This window comes from Mus caroli, chromosome 4 (genome assembly GCF_900094665.2).
Source record: "Mus caroli chromosome 4, CAROLI_EIJ_v1.1, whole genome shotgun sequence".
In the NCBI taxonomy this organism is placed as follows: Eukaryota; Metazoa; Chordata; class Mammalia; order Rodentia; family Muridae; genus Mus; species Mus caroli.
The window spans coordinates 93,473,662-93,496,278 of NC_034573.1; the positions used below are offsets into that span (position 1 = coordinate 93,473,662).

Here is a 22,617-nt window from a genome sequence, read left to right on the forward strand (position 1 = left end):
AATCTCTGCTGAGCTTTTTTGAAACTTCCTTTGTCAATGTAATTAATCTGAGTCTCTTCACCTTAGCCTCAGACAGACTTTTCAGACAAGGGCAAAAAGTAGCCACATTCTTCACCAAAATACCACAAAAACAATCTTTTTGCCACATTCTGAAATTATTCTCCTTTGAAATCTCTTGGGCCAGGTCAACACAGTTCACATCACTCCCAGCAACAAAGTCTTCCATATTCCTACTAGGATGACCCATTAAGCCCCATTTAAAGCATTCCACTGAGTTCCAAATCCGAAATCCCAAAATCCACATTCTTTCAAATAAAAGCATGGTCAGGCCTATCACAGCAATACCCCAGTCCCTGGTACTAGTTTCTGTCTTAGTTAGGGTTTTACTGCTGTAAACAGACACCATGACCAAGGCAAGTCTTAAAAAAAACACACATTTACTTGGAGCTGGCTTACAGGTTCAGAGGTTCAGTCCATTATCATCAAGGTGGAAGCATGGCAGTATCCAGGTAGACATGGTGCAGGCAGAGCTGAGAGTTCTACATCTTCATCCAAAGGCTGCTAGTGATGGTTTTCTAAATAGCAGTAATTGGTGAGTTACAGCCAATGGGGACATACAATCACATTTTGATACCTGGCTTGGATCCACCTAACCCCCTTGAGATAGGCCCTCCTGTATCCTAGGATGGCTTCCGATTCCCTAGACAGTAGAGACTGACCTTGACTGCTAATCCTGGTTCTACCTCTTGAGCGCTGGGATTACAGACATCTCCATCACAGTCAGTCCACGTGATGCTGGGGAAGTGCTCAACCACAGCTCTATCCCGGGCACTTGTTTAGTTGCCTAGGCCAGCCTCCAAGGCCCTGCCTTCCCAGCCTTCCCAGTAGCTGGTATGGGTCTGTGTGCTTAACATTTTTAAAAATCAGGCTTGTTCTAGACATTCAGAAGGTCTCTGCTTTTCCTGTGTCCTGTCATGCACTTCCTAACAAGGCTACTAGTAGACATGGTCAAATCCTAGGCATGTGTTAGTTATTAATATCAATATAACTTGTGCTGTGGCATTCTTTTCTTTTTTTTTTTTGTTTGTTTGTTTGTTTGTTTTTTTGAGACAGGGTTTCTCTGTAGCCCTCGCTGTCCTGGAACTCACTCTGTAGACTAGGCTGGCCTTGAACTCAGAAATCCTCCTGCCTCTGCCTCCCAAGTGCTGAGATCAAAGGCGTGCGCCACCATGCCTGGCTCTTGTGGCATTCTTTTCTCTTGGAGTTTTTTGAGACAGTCTCATGTAGCCCAGACTGGCTTTTGATTCCCTAATGTAGCCAAGGATGGCTTTAAACTCCTGATCTTTTACCTCCTGGGGTTATAGGACGAGCATCATGTCTGGTTCATTCTTATGTCAGAATTACATGACACCGTGTTTGTTGCATACTTGATTTCTTAGAGCCCTCACTCCCTTCCCTCCAGTAGGCAGACACTATGTGTTCATAGCTGGATTGTCAGGGTTTACCATAGTTCTCCACATGGCTTCTGAATGAACATCGTCCATTTCAGAAAGACCTCACCTTTAACCAGTGGCTGGGCCCTCAAAGGATGCTTGTCCAGCTATTTTCCTTAGTGCAGACATGAATGGCCTGTGGTGAAATCCTTTGGGTCCCTTTGTCTTGAGATATAGTGGTCCCAGTTTTCCCCCAATTTGTCTATGCACAGAGAACAAAGAGAATTCTTACATATGGCTTCGCAGGTGGTAGCTCCTGCTTCCACACAAGGGGCCTCTTCCCTTACAGGGGAGGAGGTACAGTATGGGAATTCTGTGCTTTAAGAACCAGTGGGGCCAGGTAGATGATGGCTCAGTGCTTGAGAACAGAGGATCCCACACCCTCAAGACCGCTCTCAACCATCTATGACACCAGAGTATCCTAGACCTCGTACAGCCTCTGCAGGCATTAGCCATGTGTGCGATGCACATAAGTGCACACCAGCAAGACATACAGAATATCTCACGCAAATAAGTAGAAGACCAAGGATTAGATTGGAAGAATCTTCCTTCCTGGAGGACCTCAGGAGAGCTTAGTGTAGACCGTCTCCCAAGAGTTTTCCTTTATTTGCTAAGGTCACTTTGAAGAGGCAGACGTAGATAGACTTTTGGTATTTGAAACAGGGCCTCATAACCAGGCCGGCTTCACGACATAGAACCCCGAGCCTCCTGCGTCTGTGTGCTTGTTATCAGCACAAACCTAGACATTCCTAAGAGGAGGGGATCTCAACTGAGTGATGGCCGGTGGGGTGTCTGTGTGGGCATCCTCTTGGTGGTTGATCGATGTGGGGGAGGGCCCGGCCTGCTGTGGCTGGTCCCATTCTTGGGCAGGTAGTCCTGGGAAGTGTAAGAAAGACAGCTGAGTGTGGGCCTGGGAGCAAGCCAGTAAGCAGCACTCCATGGTTCTTGCCTCTGTGTCTGCTTGAGATCTTGTCTGACTTCTCTCAGGAATGGACTCTTACGGGAACATGTCAGCCAAATAACGCTTTCCACCCTAAGTTGTTAAAGTTACTTTTGCACCAAGTTGCTTTAAAAAGTGAACCAGGACCCTCCTATGTGCTGGGAACAGGTTTGTGTTACCCTGTCTAGCTCACAGTTTTTGAATTTTGAAAGCCTGGATCATGTCTGTCAGTTCATCATCACTAACTCATAAGCTCTTACGGGTGGGGCCCCTTATTACACAGCTCTCATTTCATTTATATCATGTTCTAGAGCAGTGGGTCTCAACCTTCCTAATACTGTGACACTTTAACACAATTCCTCGTGCTGTGGTGACCTCAGCCATAAAATTATTTTGTTGATACTTTCTTCCTGTTATTTTGCTACTGTTATGAATCGTACTATAAATATCTGCTCTGCAGCTGCCGAAGGGGTTGTGACCCAAGGGTTGAGAACCACTGTTCTAGAGAACCCCAGGACACTGCAGTGAGCAAGGGGGGAGGAGCTCTAGAGCACCTGGTACAGAAGGGGCTACAGAGGCCACAGCTCTTACCAAGATGCTACTGAATCTCTTCATTGTCTTAGTGAAGGTGGAATGAGATGGATTCAGAGGTTAGAACCACACACGGGGAAACAAAGAACAGTCACATATGGGCACAGAGCAGGGCCTCTGAGATGCGTGCTCGTTAGGATTCCTTTTCCTTTGCTGCTAAGGACTCTGGGCTGATACACACTCCCTCACTAGGGATGCCTGGGTGAATGCCACCTGCCTCCAGCCATAGCTACTCCCTGTGGCTCATGACCAGGAGCCGCATCTTATCTTTTAACTGGACACCCACAGTTGGAATGGTCAGAAGTGACCATAGGCAGGAAGTGGCTTCTCACAAGGTGCCAACTGGGGCAGACATGTGAGGCTGTTGCCTTACAGAGCTGCACGGTTACATTCACTTAGGCAAAGGGCCTGTTCTTTGTGAGCGTGGGGCAGCTGACCCTGACTCTGCACCTCCCTGTGAATGCTCTCCAAATTAGAAAGCCGGATGCACCCTGCTTCCATTGCCCTGCTCCCACCGACCGCAGCTGTTGCTGAGGCCTCCCCTCTCGTCGCCCTCCTCAGACTCGTGTGGTGGTTCCGAGGACCAGATGCCAAGTTCCAGTGGCCAGAAGCCACTTCTCACTGTACATCAGAAGTCCTTGAGGATCTGAGGCAGACCTGTTGATGCTGCAGTCAGTGGCGCAGTGTGGTGGATTCAGAAAGGTTTCAGCTTTTCCACCTCGAGGCTGAATGAACTAGGCGACAGCATGTTTTCTAGATTGGATTAATGGCCATGTGGTGATGGGTGTGGAAGGATAAGGTAGACAATTCCTGTAAGGCTGGAATTATCAGGAGAAAGGCGCTTCAGTTGGGCAAATGCCTCCATGAGATCCAGCTGTGGGGTATTTTCTCAGTTAGTGATCAAGGGGGAAAGGCCTCTTGTGGGTGGTGCCATCCCTAGGCTGGTAGTCTTGGTTCTATAAGAGAGCAGTCTGAGCAAGCCAGGGGAAGCAAGCCAGTAAGTCCCATCCCTCCATGGCCTCTGCATCAGCTCCTGCTTCCTGACCAGCTTGAGTTCTAGTCCTGACTTTCATTGGTGATGAACAGCAGTGTGGAAGAGTAAGCTGACTGAATAAACCCTTTCCTCCCCAACTTGCTTCTTGGTCATGATGTTTGTGCAGGAATAGAAATCCTGACTAAGACAGGTGGGTATTGAGTTTGGTCTTCACTCTGCTGGGATATTTAACCATACAGTAGGTACTGCCACCCTGTTCTTCAAGACACTCATTTACCAATAATTCTCTCTCTCTCTCCCTCTCCCTGATACTATCTCTGAAACTGGCCCTTATTCTGTAGTCACACTAGTCTAAAATTTACAGCAGTCCTCCTGTCTCAGCTCCTCCCAAATGTTGATTACAGGGTCAACTTCCAGTTGTAAAAAAATCTCTTATTAGTGGAGAAGTTGTAAATGCTGCCACCTGTTGACCAAATGTGCATGTGCATCCAACCCACTTTCAGCATCCCTGCCCAGGCAGCATCTCCCTGTGTTCTGGGCACTTACCCAGGTCTCAGGGGCTGTCAGCAACCTGGTTTAGTGGGATAAGTACCTCTCTGGGTTGGCAGTCTGTCTTGGGTCACCGTTGCGATGAGTAGTAACCTCTTCAGTCAGATTCATATTTTCTGTCTCCCTCTCCACCTTTCTCCTTCCCTCTGTCTCCCCCTCCCTTATGTGTGTGCACATGCGCACATGCGAGTGCTGAGGTTGGAGTCCAGAGTCTTAAATCCTCCCTCTTGCTGAGCCTCTCTCCATGTCCCCAGAAATGACTCCTCTTACTTAGATGTGGGTTTGTTTACTCAAAGATTTTCATAGACCACATTTTAACCTGGAATTTATATGAGGGGTTCTTTTCATGAGCGGATATCCTAACAGTTCGATCATTGTTCCAAGAACTTGAATCCCATTCAATTTCAAGGATAAACCTCTAAAAGGGAACTTGGATCAACAGATAATGAAGGCTAGCTGTATAGGTCAGAAAAGCAAAATGCCTACGTTTCTTTAACATCTCCCTTCAGTCTCTATGATAGCTCATTCCTATAGATGTTCTTGATTGACAGGCCTTTATACAGTACTCCTGCCAGTGTGTTCATTTCAAAAACAGGTGTGCCAGCAGTGGCTAAAGGGCCGGCTCACCATACTTTCCCTGGCAGTGTGCTTGGCAGCCTACAGTGCTAGAATTACATCTGAATGACTTGTGCTCAACCCAGCCTGAGGAGTACACCACCTACCACTCTTGGGATCCAGGCCTTAAGACTTCAGCTGGGCCTAAAGCTGAGACTAAGAAGCATATTTTTTAAAATCTTGAAAGTCGTTAAATGACACTGCCAACTTTTCAAAGCCTCATGATCAAAGTGGCAACCTGTTCTTCAGGACCTACGACAACAGCTCAGATATCTTTAGTGGCTCAGAGTATGTTCAGGGCTTTAGGATGCTGCACCTACCCTGACAACGCTGTTCAAGGCCTGTTGCTTCTAACCACGGTTTCTGTAACGAGTGGGCGTGAGCTAAAAGGCAAGCTCCCTGTCCCACTTCAGCTTCTGTGACTGAGTCTCCTCCTCATACCTTATTATTGAAGAAGAAAGTGACAGTGCGTATGAGCCCAGATTTATATCTTGTCATTTTTCCACATTTAGAAAACTGGACAGACCTGTAAATTTTGCAGCAACCAGATAGTTTCTAAAGGACTAGCTACTTTTGAAATCAGGCTTAACTTGTAGCCCTGACTGCCCTGGAACTTGCTATATAGACTAGGCTAACCTCAAACAAACCTCCTCCTTCCAGTACTGGGATTAAAGGTGTATGACACAACATTCACTCAGGCTTAAATCTTTTAGGCTAACCTTCCTTTTTCTTTTTTTCCCTTTCTTTTTCTTTTTGAGACAGGGTCTCACTTATTTCCCAAGATGGCCTGGAATTCACCACTCTCCTGATGCAGCCTCCCAAATAATGGAATCATGGGCGTTTGCTCCTGACATATTTCAAGTGTACCATATGGATTTCTTAGGTTACATGTTACATAAAGTGTAGGTAAAGGTGTCTATTGATTCAGGATTTCAAGGCCTATATTTACTTGTGGTAACCGGAGAATAAATAACAGGCTTTAAGAGCTATAGGGACCCAGATAGGAGTCTGTACTCTCTCTTGAGCAGAAGAGAAAATAGGGAAAATACAGTTTGCCCAACAACACAAGGGGAGTGGTTAACAGGCTGGGTTAGTGGTTTTTCAGTTCAGTGCAGTCTGTTTTGATCATGCGACTCCTTAGACCAAGCATAGAAGCTGGGCTATAAAAGAGTATACAGAGGTAGTTACAGAGTCTCTATTAAATCCTTTTGGACTATATAGATTTTATTATTCCCAGACTTACAGTTGATTTTTCTGTTTGTCTGTTTGTTTGTTTGGCCCTTAGGATTCCCGAGGACATTAGTGCAGGCAGAAGCCCTGGACGGAATCTGTGATGTGGACCTAGTAATCAGTTTGAATATCCCTTTTGAGACACTTAAAGATCGTCTGAGCCGACGGTGGATTCACCCTTCTAGCGGGAGGGTCTATAACCTGGACTTCAACCCACCTCAAGTGCAGGTAAGATACACCATGCTGGATAGAGGACAGGAGTATGAGGTGTCTGGGGGTAGGGGGTATAGGAAAGCATTAGCCAAACAGCATAGGAAAAGAGTTTACATTCAGTATCCACCAGAGTGGAGAAAGCTAGGACTAGAAAGCTTAACAAGACAGGGCATTGCTGGTGACCTGGGAAAAGTGTCGCTCTCCTTGTTATTTCATTAAACTGTAGGTGATCATTGATTGATTGACTGATTGAGACAGACCTCTATCTGATTAGTCCTCAGACTCAGAATGCTGGGAAGACCCCTTTTAAAGCCAAATGACAGTGTACAGTTTAAAAAGGACTAAAGTTTAAATTTCTGTTCAGCCAACTGTTGTGAAGATGACGGTAGCAAGTGAAAAAAAGTGTGATGATTTCAGGGATTAGAGTGGCCAAAAAGCAAATAAAAACTAGTGTTCAGCTATAAGACTTTATAAGACCTGGGCAATAGCTGCAGGATCTTCGATTACAGAGTTGGGAGAAAGAACAAACATGGTGTTGTCTCTGCTCTTCAGTACTGGGGTTCAGAATCCCTGGGCCTTTGTGTATATTCCTCAAGAATCCTACCATTGAAGTGGACCTCCACCCCATTCCCTGCTGTAGGTGCCCAACTCAAATTCACAGTGCTCTAGCTTTGGTCTCCCAAATGCCTGGGATTATGGGTGTGTACCCCATGTCTGCTCAGACTACTTCTGACCAGCATTTTGTTAGGATCTCCCTCTGGCTCTCTGACTGACTGAACTAATGCAGGAGCCCAGTTGGTGGTTTTTGGACTGGAGTAGGTGACGTGGTACCTTGAGTATAGGTGAAGCAGTAAATGATTGCAGGGACCTAAGCTGGTGTCACCCTGCTGGTCGCTGTTGTGCCAATAATGCCCTTAATGATGTCAGTTCATGTGTGATGTGTCCCCTTTTTTTCTTTTTTTCTTTCTCTTAATTGATCTGTTTGTTCATTCAATCTTTCATTCGTTCTTGGTTTCACTGTGTTGGCCAGACTGGTCCTAGCCTTCTGAGTGGCTGGGTGAGCAGGAGTGTGCCGCTCAAGTGTAACCCAAGGTACAGTGATAGGAAAACCAATAGGGAGAGAAGAATGGAGTTTGAAAATCCAGTCAGGAAAGCAGAAACCTATCTCACAGAAGCTGATCGATTCTTATAATACCCAAAAAACTCTTCTTACTGGTATGCTACATGCAAAGGGCAGCTCCCCCTGAAAGAACATATAATTACCATTACATGTGGAAGTGAATAGCCTGTTCTACCAGCCATTGGTGTCTTCCCAGGATAGAGTGAGGCTGCTGCCCTGGAGCCACTCTACTTCTGGAAACTGTGCTGTGTTTGCTGATACTCCAAAGGGAGTGGCTTTGTGGCTCTCAGGTCAGGCACGGCCTCTCCTCTCCTTTCACACCAACACAGCGCCTGTGATAATGGTGTGTATTATTACGAAATATCAGTGTGAATCCCAAAGCCCCCAGCTGCAGCAGGATTTCAGTGTGTGTGGTTACCTTTCGTGGTCCATCTGAGACCCCAGAGTTCTTCCCTAGAATGTCTTTGCCAGATTCATGTCTGCAGCTTTCCCCAGAGAGGACAGCTGTGGGGTCGGGAGCAGAGTTCTGATGCTGCTGCTGTGCTATGTGCAGGCAGCCATGCTTCCTAGGGGATTGAAAGTATGGGAAAGGAGATCTGTTTATGTAGCCTGACTTGTCTAGAACTAACTATATAGACCAGGTTGGCCTTGAACTCACAGACAGAAACACCTGCTTCTGCCTCTGCTGGCATTAGAATGCTTGTCTCTGATGGTCCTAGATATTAGTATCATGGCTATTTTGACCTTAGGACATGTCATTAATTCCAGAGACTGAACCAGAGTTTTGTTGTTGTCCTTACATTACAGTTATTTGTTTGTACATATGACTGTGCACACGTGTGGGTGCCACCGCGCAGGTATGGAGGACTCGGGTCAATTTGCAGGGCTCAATTCCCAGCACATAGCAGCTCACAACTTTAACTCCAGCTCCAGAGGTTCTGACTCCATCATACAGACACACATGCAAGCAAAACACCAATGCACATAAAATAAATAAATCTTAAGTATCATTTGTGGGATGTATTTATAACTATGTGAATAGTTAAGATTTAATGCCTTTTCAGGACACAGAGTCACAACGAAGCCCCAAGCCCGTTGCATATGTGGTTGGAGTTCACTTTGATCACATGGGAACAAGAAAGACCTTGGCAATGCCCAGTAACAGTTGACCACGTTAATTGGCTTTCTGGTATTTTAGGGGATTGATGACATCACTGGTGAGCCACTTGTCCAACAGGAAGATGATAAACCTGAAGCAGTTGCTGCCAGGCTAAGACGGTACAAGGATGCGGCAAAACCAGTCATCGAACTGTACAAGTGAGTATGTATGTGTCTCAGTGTATTCATAACAAAGAGCCTGGTGATGGGAAGAGCACTGGACCAAGGCTAAGTATAAAGGCTCGTTCCTCCCAGAAGGTAGACGAAGTGGTGGGGAGGTATATAGGAGTTAAAGTCTGTTGTGCTTATTCCGGAACTATTAGAACATGAGGACCTAAGTCTAGTTACCTGTCTGTAAAATTGTCCAGACTTCTCTCCTGTGGTGGGTGGGGTTGGCAGTTGATATTGAGATTCCACGTATGTTATCCAGGTGTCCCATCTCACAGCTCCAGACCCTTGTCTTCCTATTTAATCGGCTCAGATATTTTGATATTCATTTGTATAAATAAGTGATTCAGACTAGGCTTGGCTGGAAAATTATAAATAGCCTAGAAGATGGTACCTGCTTTTGACCTTGGATCTTTGCCTATCCTGATGCAATGTTAAGCAGCCTAAATGGTGTTTATTTGGCTTGTCTTTTAGGAGCCGTGGAGTGCTCCACCAGTTTTCTGGGACGGAGACTAACAGAATCTGGCCTTATGTTTACACACTTTTCTCCAACAAGATCACACCTATTCAATCCAAAGAAGCATACTGAGCCTGCCATGGGAAGAACCAAGAAGACGTGGCCGCCCACTCAATCATGCGTGTAGTCTTGGTGACCTGGCCCAATTAGAAGCCAGCTGAGATAGCTTGCAGCATCTTTTCTAGTTTCAGTGTTGAAGTAATGAGGAAAATCTAGTAGGTAGAAAGAATTCAGGAAGAGGGAAACCCTCCTCTGCCTTTGAAAAGGGCTCTGCGGGTGCATCACGCCCTTCACAGGAACGAGTATAGACTGGATCTCCACCAGTGTTGAGCCACGTGCTAGCTACCAGAGCCTTTTTGCATGCAGTGGTGGGCTCTTTGGTTTATCCCACCTTCCACAGGCTATGAAACCACAGCACTGTATGCCTGAGAACTTGAAGGGCTGTGGTCCTGGCTTGTCCATTGCCATACACTCTGACAGTTGATGCTAATTGCACTCGGTGGTTGCTTTTCTCCAATGACTGTCTCTCCCTGGCTCTCAGACATCCTCGTTTCTGTTGTCTGAATCTTCTCGTCTGCTTGCTCCCTTCTCAGGCTATTCAGTCCCACGATGGCTTCTGCATTTACCCCTTGAATTTCCTTTATACAAACTGAGAAGTAGGTGACTGGGTTCAGTCTTTTCCTTCTCCCTAAACAGCTGCTCTATCTTGAGCCCACCCTGTACCTTTTATTGTTTAAAAAAAGATCCTCCCAAAGTCTTCAGGGTTCTCGAAAACCAAGGGAAATGCTTCCTTATGGAAATGTGGGGTGATTGTATCTTCTATGTAGAAGTAGTAGTAATTGTATGGAAATCACTGGACTAATGAGATGGTTGGGTGCAAGGAAAGGTGAATATTGAACATGCTGCTAAATATTAACGCTGTCAGTGTTTTTCTTCTGTGAGTGACTAACCAGACGGTGAGAGGTCAGAAAAGGGAGCAAGCCTCTGAGGGCTTGGAGCATCTTGCACTAGCTATACATAGCACCTGCACTGAGTAAGACAGCTTTACTGTTTTGGGAATGCAGAGTCCTTTTGTTTATTTTCTTCCTATTCCAAAGATGCAGTCTATAGGTGGTCATAAAGTCCAGAAATGAAGATACTAAGGTTTTATCAGTCATTGTGTGTCAAGAAAGCATTTGTTAAGACTTTCCTTCCTGGATCCCAGACTTGTTGGCCACCTTGTTATAATTTTTACTCTTTTCTGGGAAGAACAGGGAAATGTCTTCCCACTGCCTTAAAAAGGTGTCCTGCATCCGCCTGTCCCCAGGAGGTGGTCCTTTATTATTGGTGGTGACTTAGTGTGACATCTCATAGTCTGTGTGGGGTCAGGGTGTGGGGTGGGCTTAGCACTTTAGTGGATTAAGATATTATTCCATTCTGAAGGTGTCGTGTGTTCTGTGCTCCTGAGTCTGTCTGCCTTCCTGTACTGCCTGGACTCCCGTGGTTCCTCTCAGTCGTTTTTCATGTGCATGTTCTGCGGCTGCCTTAGTGGAGATGCAGGCCAGCATTCCCACTCATGTTCTCAGTACAGAGAAGTAAGCTTCCGGAGTGCAGCTGCACGGGGCAGGTGACCATCTGGGCAGTGTCGTGATGCTGAGCACCTTGGAAGCTTACATCTGGCTGGCACTTGGTAGGGATTGGGTGATAAAAGCCCAGGCTTCCTGGAGGAGCAGGTCAGGAGAGGGAAACCCTGAGATTATTCCCAGGAACCAAGGGAAGTAGGGAGTAAAAGGGATTCAGGGTAATTGAAGAGAGGTAGGAAAACTTCAAACTTTTCTTCCCCTCTTGTAGAGTCTGGGGAGAGCAATAGGGTGTGAGCAGTTCCTTGCCTTCACACTGCTGTTTCTCTATGCAGTTCAAGCTCAGTAGACTACAGTAGCCCCAGTGAGACCCCAGGGTCAGAAGAGCAGCAAGGGGCAGAGACATCTTTTCCAAAGTCTTGGGTGATTTCATGTCTATTGGTGTAAAGGTGTTTTCTGCGGCAGGCTTGGCTGACTTTGTGGAAATGGTCATAAATACTGACAGTGTCTTGACGAAGGCTCAGTGGAAGCAACGTCCTTTCCTTCTCAGGCCACACGTGGCCAAGAGTCTGGGTGGTCTCTGAGGTTCTGACTTTACGTTCACGGACTCCTCGTTCAGTTTGCTTCCCACAAACCTCTTGGGAAAGGCTGCATGTTTATTCCTCCAGTATTTATGTCAAAAAAAAGGTGCTATGAAGGAGGCCCTCTGAGTGAAGTGCGCACTCGCCGAGCCTTTATAAGCATTGTGGTGAATCTTCCCAGGCACAACCAATATTTCCTATAAACAAGAGTCCAGGATATGAAGTCTTGCCCAGGCTTTCCTGCTTCTGGAACCCTTGGCCTTTTACAGGGTGTTAGTTGTCTCTCTTGACCTAAGCAACCTGGGGCCCTGAGCCTCTTAGGTCTGCTTGTGGCCTCAGGGAGAGTGGCTGCGCGAGGCTATTTCTTTTTATGCTCTTTGCCTAAGCAAAAGGAGTTCCCAGACACAAGACGTTAAGGCAGGCTGGGTTTAGACCAGGTCAATCTGCCTCAATTCTAGGTGTCAGGAAGCCATATGAAAGCTGACATCTACTGAAACATTAAAATTAGCCATAACTGTTACCCTTATTTTTGGTGTGGCAAACTGCACAATTCTTGCCAGAATAAATGCCATCAACTGCCTCAGGGCACTCCTTGGTTTGACTGTTCTTTATGTGGTTGGGTGTGAGGGGGACAGGCTAAGGAAGCCATTGCCCAGGACTCCATCCTGACTCCCTCTAGTGACAGACAGGAAGCACAGTGTCTTTTAATAAAAGGCTCCTGTTTAAAACCTTTGCAGGGAGTACTGCACCTTCTCTCTGGGATTTGGGAAAAGGGAAGAAAAATTGAAAACCCCGGGTTTTGTGTGAACTGCAAGAAATGGTAGGGCTCAAGGCTTCTCTAGTTTTATGAGAACTTGTACTACTGAATTTGCGAATTTTGTTTTTTTTTTGAGCTGGACCGATCTCTGGGGGACTACATTGAGCTATGATGGCATTTCACTGTGATCCCCCAAGTTCAAGCTAGTCTTTAACTCAATGTTGGTTTAAGTTTCCCTGGAGCTGACACGTCAGCTTTTCTTCAGTGACAGTTGGTGTTCCTCTTGATTTGGGTATATGTGCTTAATTCAGAGTCTGTTCTGTATCTGCTATCCTAACTATTCATTGTATTCATTGATTTTTGTTTTGTTTTGTTACCTTGCTTGAAGATTGATTTGTATTGAATTTGATAGAAATAAATGTTTTTCCGCTTAATATGTGATGGGTTTTCATAAATTCATTATTCTTTGCATTGCTGTTTATACCCTGTAAAGCTTCACAGGCTCTCTCTGATTTGTACCACTTGGGAGTTCTTCTGTTATCCACAGTTGTCGATAATTTGCAAAAAGAGGCAAGCAATGGAACCTACACAAAGTAATGATGGTGAAGCAAACATGCCTCTGGTTCTGTTTGTTTTCCCGCTGTATCGTTGCTATGTCCTTGTGCCCTCGTGTTCCCTGCTTGCCCCGTCCTTTACCTGTTAAACCCGGAGCCCTTTGCAAGGTTGTCTGCTGAACTGGGGCTGTGAGAAGTTCCTAAGTGCCCTTTCAGAAGAAACGTGAGAGAATGAAGGCATAGCCCTTTTCCCAACCCTGGTATGGCTGCCTCATCTATGGGGCCTTCCAGTAGCTGAAAACCGCTGAAAGCAAATTCTAAACTCACGTCTCCAGGGAGGATGGGAAAGTCCGTCTGGATAGGATGACTGTGTGGTGGGTTGTCATGTGGTCGAGATACTCCTACTCCCTCACTGGGAGAAGTTTACATCCCTGCTCTCTGGGCTGCTTCATACTGGGGCATTCATTGCCTTGCTGGGGGCATTAAAATGAGTAGATACACTGTGCCACTTTAGAGCTGGTACTGGGAGAGTCAGAAGTCTTGTAGTGAGATGGGCAATGCTATGGATTCTTAAGGGGGAAACAGAGAGCAGACATGTACCCAGTCCATAATGGGCGAGTAGTATCTGAAAATAAAATTGGGGTTTTAAAAGCCATGGAGACCTAAGTTTAATTTAGCTTTCAAAATATTTGTGTTGTCCCTGTATCAGAGGGAGAGCTGGAAGTCTGTTCTCTTCCCATATAGTTCTCAGGGGTCAAACTTGGGTCATCAGGTTTGATGGCAAGCACTTTTGCCTGCTGAGCCATCTTGCTGGCTCTGGGTTAGTCTATTACTGCAAGATGGCGTAGCCTAAGTGGACGAAGGGAGCTGAGCCAAGCAGTGTGTCTTGTCATCCAGCTGTTGATTTGTCAAACCTCATTACATTCCAAGCATACAAAAGTAAATAGACTTTTGCCCTTGATGTCCCCAGCTGTCTGGAGAACATGTGTGATTAGAACTATTAGAACTAACCCATTCACTGAGAGAAAATAGCAGTAACTAACCCTTAGCTAAGGAGAGGCCAAGGAAGAATTGATATTTGAGCTGAGGTTTGCTAGAAGTCCAGGCAGATGTAGTAGTAGGGTGTGCAGGGAGGGAGTCTTGAGTGCATGACTGGCCAGGTGGAGGCTGCCTAGGCAGCCTGGGGGACAGGTGAGGCAGAATGGAAAAGGCCTTGGAGTTTGCTGGTGGGAGACAGTGTAGACTGCCAGAAATTATGCCCTATTTACATGACAATAAGTGACCCTGCCACTGACATGAGCTAAGGAGTTCAGTTGGAGGGGATGGTTAGGCTGCAACAGGAGGGGAAAAGGGTACATGCTCCAGTGGAGAAGTGAGGAGAAGATGAGAAAATGGCTGTAAGCTTGAGGCAAGAGGGAATGATGCTCTGTGGTGAAGTAGCAAGCTACCGCTCCTAGCCTGTTGCCGCCACTAGCAGAGTGTGGCCTGTGGTGGCCCCATCATTCCCTTTCCTCAGATAAACCTGTACTAGGTGTATATTTAACATTACAGAAATTTAAATACTGCATTGGCCAAGCAGCAGAACCTTGTGGGCCAATTTTAAGTTAGGCAAGATAAACAAATGAGGGTCATCTGGTGACTAGACCAGTCTGAGATAGGGGTTAGGTTTTGTATGTTACAGATGGGGAGACAATCAAAAACTGTCGGGCCTTAGAATTCTGGGTAATATGTGTGCCAGAGAGCACTGTTTTTTCATTTTGTTTTTGTTTTGTTTTATTTGGGGGTGGGGTGGGGTTCGAGACAGGGTTTCTCTGTGTAGCCCTGGCTGGCCTGGAAACTCCCTCTGTAGACAAGGCTGGCCTCGAGCTCAGAAAGCCACTTGCCTCTGCCTCCCAGGTGCTGGGATTAAAGGCATGCGCCACCACTGCCTGGGCACTGTATGCTTCAATCACTGGTTTGTCCTACTACAGTTCAGCTGGGTATATCTACCCTATTTCACTCTGATACAGGCTGGCTTTGACCTCTGTAGCAATGGTCTTGGTTCAGCCTCCCACAACACAGTCTTGTTTCATACTAATTTTAAGCCATGAACCTATGAGCATTCCAGTAATGAAGTAGCAACCATCGCCAGACTTGAGGAAACCAATTTAAATCGTGTACCCACAGAATGCACTGGGAGACACTCGAAATTCAGGCTGTCTGATGCCAGCAATTGGCCATGAACCAGTGATAACCTGAATCGTGATGAACCTGAATGATAAGTTCAGCCAAGCCTGGCCACTCAGTAAATGGTTAAAGAAACCTCACTTAGGGACTACTCAGCTCTTCTCCCTCATTTTGACTCCCATTATCCAGATCTTGACCACACAACCCAGCTACTTTGAGTCTTAGTTAAGATGAGAAAAATGGGATACAGAGCTATGCCACCTGAGCTGAGAAGGAACTAACCTGTTGGGTTTCTCCTGCATCAGTCTTTTCTCTTGGCCAGGGCTCTGGAGTCGGTGCCTTTCACAGGCCTGGAAAGCCTCCAGCAGAGAGACTGTCTCACATCTGATCATGGACTTTCTCTATCCCACCATCTAAGGTGATGGAAGAACAGAGTTTTCTAACGAGGAGTGATCAGGAATGAAGAGATGAACTGCCGAATTCAGATCTAGAAGGCTAGAGCAGCTGCTGTCTTCAGAGAGATCGTCTACATACACGGATAGTCTAGCTACATCTATTGTAACATCATTAAGAATAGCAGCATTGCATACTCATATATATATAAAATAAATAAATATTTTTAAATAAATAAATAAATAAAAAGAATAGCATTCCAGATGACTGGACACTGGGACAGCAGAACAAACAGACTACCTTGAAAACATTGGTCATAGGGCTTTTCACAGTATTGAGCCAACATGGTGAGTAGGAGGAAGGACAACATTGCTTCGACCCGAAAACCATTTTCTCTCTCAGCGTATTTAAACTTGCCCTCTATTAGCCCACTTATTTGTTTGGCTCTCCTTGTCTTAGTTGGTCTGCCCGTCTTCGGTTTAACTTGAAGAACTGGTGCATTGCCACAAGAGAAGTCCTGCCTAAAATTTTATCAACGTTGGTATTTGCAAGGTTTGCCAAGAAAACGAGGACTCTGAAAATAATAGCCACTGTAGAAGTCTGTAACCTCCCCCCAACCCCCAGCCTGAAACCTGTTTGCTCAGGTTTCACCGTTAGCAAGAAGAGAGCATTGGGGTGGAGCCTGCCGCCCTATCGTTCTGCCACTCCCACTGCTGCTGCCTGCTGCCTAGCTGTTCCTGAGCCATACACATGGTCACCTGAAACTGAACTCCAGGATGATTTGGCGGGAAATCATAACCCTTCTTCATAACCCCGTGCACCGAATAGTAAAATTGAGCTTTGATCAGAACTTGGTTGTCTTAGCTCCATTCTTTCTCTCGTCCGTCTAGTTCCTTTTCTTTCAGCTCGAGTCTGCCATCTCTGCCGTACCCTGTTTCTCTCGAGCCGCTGGACGGCACGCAACAGAAATCTGAGCCGTTCCATACATCCTTCAAAAAACACAGAAACCAACAAAAGCAGGATGACATCATTATTTAATTCATTTATAGCCAGGACACGATACTGCAAATTCCTGTTTCATTTGAGTGGAGTAAATACCTGAATCAGGACCAGCTCTGTTGCTCTTGTGGAAACAGAGTTAACACTCTCTTAGGCAAGACTTACAGGAGAAAAACCCATAGAAACAAAGATACCAGGAAATCTAAGGCACCAGACTTGCCCTAGCACTGACCCAAAAGATACTGTTCATTAAGGAATATATTTCAGGGGGCTGGGCCTGTGGCTGTCTTTGAAGATGGTTGTATACTATGGTCGAAGTGGTGTTTGAAGTTAATAAACAATAATATAAAAACGAAATGTATTTCAGCGCACCAACAGAAGAGGGTGCTGTTCAACAAAGCTCCATCATTGCTGTAGAAACACCTGGGGCAGGAACATCCAACATCTTGAGATGGAGCAGAAAAAGCAGCCACTAGCCACACAAAATTATTCTTGCAGTGTGTGTGTGTGTGTGTGTGTGTAGGTGCCACTGCTCACCTGTAGAAGTCTGAGGACAGCCTGTGGTTCTCTTATTTTACCATGTGTATCCTTGAAATCAAAGAGGAACTTGGCAGTATCTTTATCCCCAGTCATCTCTCCAAGAACCTACAAATTACATTTAAAAGGAAATAGATTGGGAATCTAAGTTCTATAGCTGATAAAGAATATCCAAGACCTAACTTCTGAGCTGAGGGAACTGTAGTACACCCTCACTCCAGCATGGACAACATGGATCAAACAGAATCAGGAGCAACAGCAGAGACGTATGTGTAAAACAGCACCATTCAGAAATTCAGTACTGAGCAGAACACAAGGAAAAAGAGTTGAACAAGGAGAGTGAACTGAGACAAGGGTCCTGAGAAAGAACTTACAGGGATGTGATAGAGTCCAGATTCAACAGGACATACAAAGAAGATGTGGACATAGAGGATGGAAACTCATAGGATTAAAACAAAATGGTAAAAAGGAGAAATGTTCAGAAAGAAAACAGCTATAGGAGATGGAGAGGGCCCAACGCATTCATAAATGAACCCCCCAGAGGAAAACAAAACCATGACTCAAGACCAACATTCTAATTTATAATGCACCATAGCTTATAAAAATAGGTTTCAGAATCCTGAAAAGCATGTTCTGGAAAGTCAAGATTTAACTCAGAGTGCTTAGCTTTAAGACATTCTTCAAGCAACAGGAACATGTGGGTGTCTGTGCAGAAAGTCCAAGCAACTCATAATAGGCAAGACAACAAGAGGATAATACTGAAGAACAGAAGCATCCAGCTCGCTGGCCCTCATCGTCAGGGATAAGGAGTCTTCAATACACAACACATAATCTGATGCATGGTCCTCACGCTGGACTCTGTTACTGACTACTCATTACACACAGCTACATACTCCTGCTGTTACATACATCATCTAAACCAGGGTGGAATGAATAGGAGGGAAGACAGACAGAACTGTGGTGTGTATACACTTTATTTAACTCGAGACTAAAATAATAGTAGGCATAGAGCAGTAGAAGTGGTGTGCAAAAGAAGAAAATGAGAAAAAAGCAAAACAGGAGAGTAGGCTAAGCAACTCAGTTGCTGTCTTAGGGTGAACAGGCACCATGACCAAGGCAACTCTTTTTTTTTTTTTTTTTTTTTTTTTGTTTTTTGAGACAGGGTTTCTCTGTGTATCCCTGGCTGTCCTGGAGCTCACTCNCACTCTGTAGACCAGGCTGGCCTCGAACTCAGAAATCCGCCTGCCTCTGCCTCCCGAGTGCTGGGATTAAAGGCGTGCGCCACCACGCCCGGCTCCAAGGCAACTCTTATAAGGACAACATTTAGTTGGGGCTGGCTTACAGGTTCAGAGGTTCCATCTATTATTATCAAGATGGGAGCATGGCAGCATCCAAGCAGGCATGGGAATGGAAGAACTGAGAGTTCTACATGTTCATCTGAAAGCTACTAGGAGAAGACTAGCTTCCAGGCAGCTAGGACAAGGGTCTTAAAGTCCATGCCCACAGTGACACACCTACTCCAACAATGCCACACCTCCTAATAGTGCCACTCCCTGGGCAAAGCATATTCAAATCACCACAGTTGCTGTGTAGGGAATAGGTGAGATGGAAGGGTTTTGTTTAAAGTTGAAAAATGAGCTAGTTCAAGCCTCAGTAAAAACAAGATAATCAGCTCCCTTCTTGCCAGGATGGTTTGGGGGGGGGGGGGGGGGGGGGTGGGGGGGGGGGGGGGGGGGGGAGGCAGTTAGTGGGGCTGGCTGGAAAAGACAACACTGCATTAGTAGGGAAGCAAAGGGCTTAGATCAGTCACCAGGGTGGAGGTTTCTTTCCCTTCTCATTTTAAAGATTGAACTATGGGGATGAACTCTAGCGTTCTCAATACATTCTTTGTCATTGTCATTAACAATCAACCTACCAAGAGAGTCAGTCATCTTTGAGCCACTTTCCCAAATTTGTGCCCCCAAACGTGCAAATTTTTGTTATCTTTGTATAGAGTTGCAAGGGATTGGGGTTCAGAGGCAACTTCAGTGAAGGGCCTGGAAGAGAAGGAGTATGTGTGAAGGAATTTCTAAGATAAGCTGCATATCAATCAGAAAATGGCCTAGTCGGCCATCAGTGGAAAGAGAGGCCCATTGGTCATGCAAACTTTATATGCCTCAGTACAGGGGACCGACAGGGCCAAGAAGTGGGAGTGGGTGGGTGGGGTAGTGGGTGGGGGAGCGTGTGGGGGACTTTTGGGATAGCATTGGAAATGTAAATGAAATAAATACCCAATTAAAAAATGAAAAAAAAAAGAATTTTGCTGTTAAATACAGAATTTCTCTCAGTGGTCAACAAAAGGATGGATGAAATAGCTCCCAGAACTTTATAACATGGAAACTGGCTCCACAGTGTGTTGAGTATTGTGCTGGCTTTGGGTAGGTGATCTCAGGTCAAGAAGCTGTGTGAGAGTTATAAAAGCAGAAAATAGATGCAGCCAGCAAAGCCTTTGCCAAAGAGTGACTCACTAGTGGGGAGCTACTCTCCAAATCCAAAATTAAGAAAAGACACAAACAGTCACAATCTTTACCGTCACTGTCATTCTGATGGCTCAAGTGACTCAGTGTTCTGATTCTGAAATGCTTCTGAAGGGAAATTAAAAGAGGGGGAGGGAAGGAAGAAATAGGAAAAAAAAATTCCTGAAACCACAAATAAGAAAAGAAGTTCAAGAATAACATCTAGTGAAGTTGGGGCTGAAAATCTTGAAGCATGGCCTTAGTCCCTTCTGTTTGTTGCCCATCTGGAGAGACTCCTATACCAGAAGGCAGATTCCTAGCAAGGGAAAAGTCTTCCTAAAGCCAATGACAAGACAAGAAAAACTGGCCGGAGTGGGTGGAGGACAGAAGGTGCGGTCCATCTGATGCCCAGCCTTTCCTGCAGAGATGACTCTGCGTTGCTGGGCCTCACAGGGATAGTAGAGGAAGAGGACATTACTGACTCCCAGGATGCAGATCAAGGGCCCATTCCAGACACAGTGAGAGTCTTCAACACTAGAGGCCAGCGACTCAGAGAGCACAGGACACAAGGGTGTCAAGTGACAAAGGATGGATGGAAGGGGGAAAGAGCCAGCTGAATGAAATAAAAATTTAAAAACTGATCATAGACACAAGTCCAGATGGAAAAGAGAAAAGGAAGAGAAGGTTAAAATCATATCTGACTGCAAAAAGAAAGACATCAGAAGAAATTTAGAAAAAGATGATAAATAAAAAAACAAACAAAAAGTGAGGAAAGGGGGTATCTTAGGGTTTCCATTGCTATGAAGAGACATCATGACCAAGGCAACTCTTAAAGAGGACAGCACTTAATTGGGGCTGGCTTACAGGTTCAGAGGTTCAGTCCATTATCATCATGGCGGGAAGCACAGTAGCAGCCACGCAGCCATGGTGCTAGAGGAGCTGAGAGTTCTACATCTTGATATGAAGGTAGCCAGGAGGAGAATGGATTCTATACTGGGTATAGCTTGAGCATGTATATGACCTCAAAGCCCCACCTCTACAGTGACACACTTTCTCTAACAAGACCACACTTCCTCCAATAAGGTCACACTGTCTGGTAGTGAGTGCTACTCTCCATGGGCCAAGCATTCAAACACATGAGTCTGTGGGGGCCAAACCTATTCAAGCCGCCACAAGGAGAGAATCAAAAGAGAAATCTAAGAGTGAAGATGAGGTCCAAAAATAAAGAAGGGGTTGTAAAAATGATAAAGAAAGGTCTGATTCAGAAGGAAAAGATCAGGAAGGGAGCAGAAGTCGGGAGAAGATGCACAGACTCCAAACGTAGTGCACATGAGCCCAGCCAAAGCAGAGGATAGCTGTAGAGAGCATGGTCCAGTCAAAAGCCAATATGAAGCAATGGAGCAAGGGACCTCAGCAGAGTAGGCACAGAAACAGGAGAGTGTGATCTAGAAGTCATGAAAGAGAGTTCGGTAGAAGCCAGGAGTACAGCATAGAGAGGAATACAAGAGAAGAGGAAGGCCATGAAGCTGAGAGAGAACACAGGAAAGTGGAGAAGATAAGAGAGATTCACATAGCTCTGGCAGTCCTTGAACTCAGATATCTGCCTGTTTCTGCTTCCAGAGTGCTGGAATTAAAGGTGTGTGCCACCGCTGCCTGCCCTCCCCTGCTAAATCTAAATGTCCAATTGAAAAGGCACAAAGAGAAGAAAGAATAAATGTAGTAAATTCCATAAATAAATGTAAGATAAAACAGTACAGTAATGATGCAGTGAACTTAAGACTGAGCACACATCGGGGCTTCATGATAATGCCCTCATGGATGGGTATACTTGAATCCAGGCCTAGTCATGCTCTCTGTCAGCCTCCATCTTGCAGATCAGATGCAAGCTCTTGGCTTCTGCTCCAGTGTCATGCTTGCCCGCCTGCCACTGTGAGTCCCACCATGATGGTCATGGACTGACCCTCGGAAACTCTAAACAAGCTCCTCAGCTGAATGCTTCCTTTAATAAGTTGCCTTGGTATGGCGTCCCTTCACAGTAGTAGAATAGTAACTAATACCACGCTATCCAGACTGGCTTGCGAACTATTAGGTATTGTGACAGTCTGAATAAAAGTGGCCACCGTCGGCTCATAGGGAGTGGCACTATTTGAAAGGATTAGGAGGTGTGGCCTTATTGGAGGAAGTGCATTACTGGGGGTGAACTTTGTGGTTTTAAAAAGCCCAGTCCACACCCTGAGTTTCTCTCTCCCTGCCTCCTGCGGATCCAAATGAAGAACTCTCAGCTACTTCTTCAGCACCATATCTGTCTGTGTTCTGCTATGCTTCTTTGCCCCGTGACAACAATGGACTAAGCCTCTGAAACTGTAATCCAGCCCCAACTAAATGCCCCTTTACAAATGTTTCTTTCGTCATAGTGTCTCTTCACAATAGCAGAACACTAAGACAGGTTATACAGCAGCCATAACTAAAACAATTCTGAAGCATGAGTGGCGTATCCAAGAGAAATGCAAAGAGTAAGAAACTAGGTTTGCCATTTTTATATGGAAGTGGAATTGAGGTCCCCAAATGCTGGCCACTATGCAACATCCAGAGTGAGGATGCAAGGAAATGGCACAAAAGTCTATCCAGAATAAAATTTATAGGATCAGCATTTCTTTTGCATTTATAAATATTCTGTTTATTTAGAAACAATACCACAAATATGCTCTATCTTGAAAGAAAATAAAAATTTTTACAACTCCACGAACTGAAAGTGAAGTCTTGTTTTCTGACTTACATAGGTCAAGAAAAGACCAAGCTAGGATGGGATTTGAGCATGTTATTTGCTGTTTTATGTTGCGGCCTGCCCGCAGTCCACAACACGAACGGTTCAACTGAAAATGGCAGTTCAGGCTGAAAAGAGAGGAATCTAGACGGGGCGGAAGAAAAGAATGGAGCCAGGACAACAAGTTCTGATCAAGGCTCAATTTTACTAATTTCAGACACTCA

General features: G+C 45.5%; 1 protein-coding gene across 2 annotated transcripts in view; it reads left to right on the forward strand.

Moving 5' to 3' along the window:
- Ak4 (adenylate kinase 4) overlaps positions 1-12,921 on the forward strand; it is a 54,683-nt gene extending 41,762 nt beyond the window's left edge. For both annotated transcript variants that reach the window (XM_021160493.2, XM_021160492.2), the window contains exons 4-6: positions 6,468-6,640; positions 8,944-9,062; positions 9,546-12,921. In XM_021160493.2, coding sequence (XP_021016152.1) covers positions 6,468-6,640; positions 8,944-9,062; positions 9,546-9,660 — 407 coding nt within the window. In that variant the 3' untranslated portion in view covers positions 9,661-12,921. The remainder of the gene's footprint in view (positions 1-6,467; positions 6,641-8,943; positions 9,063-9,545) is intronic.
- Positions 12,922-22,617: the final 9,696 nt, after the last annotated feature.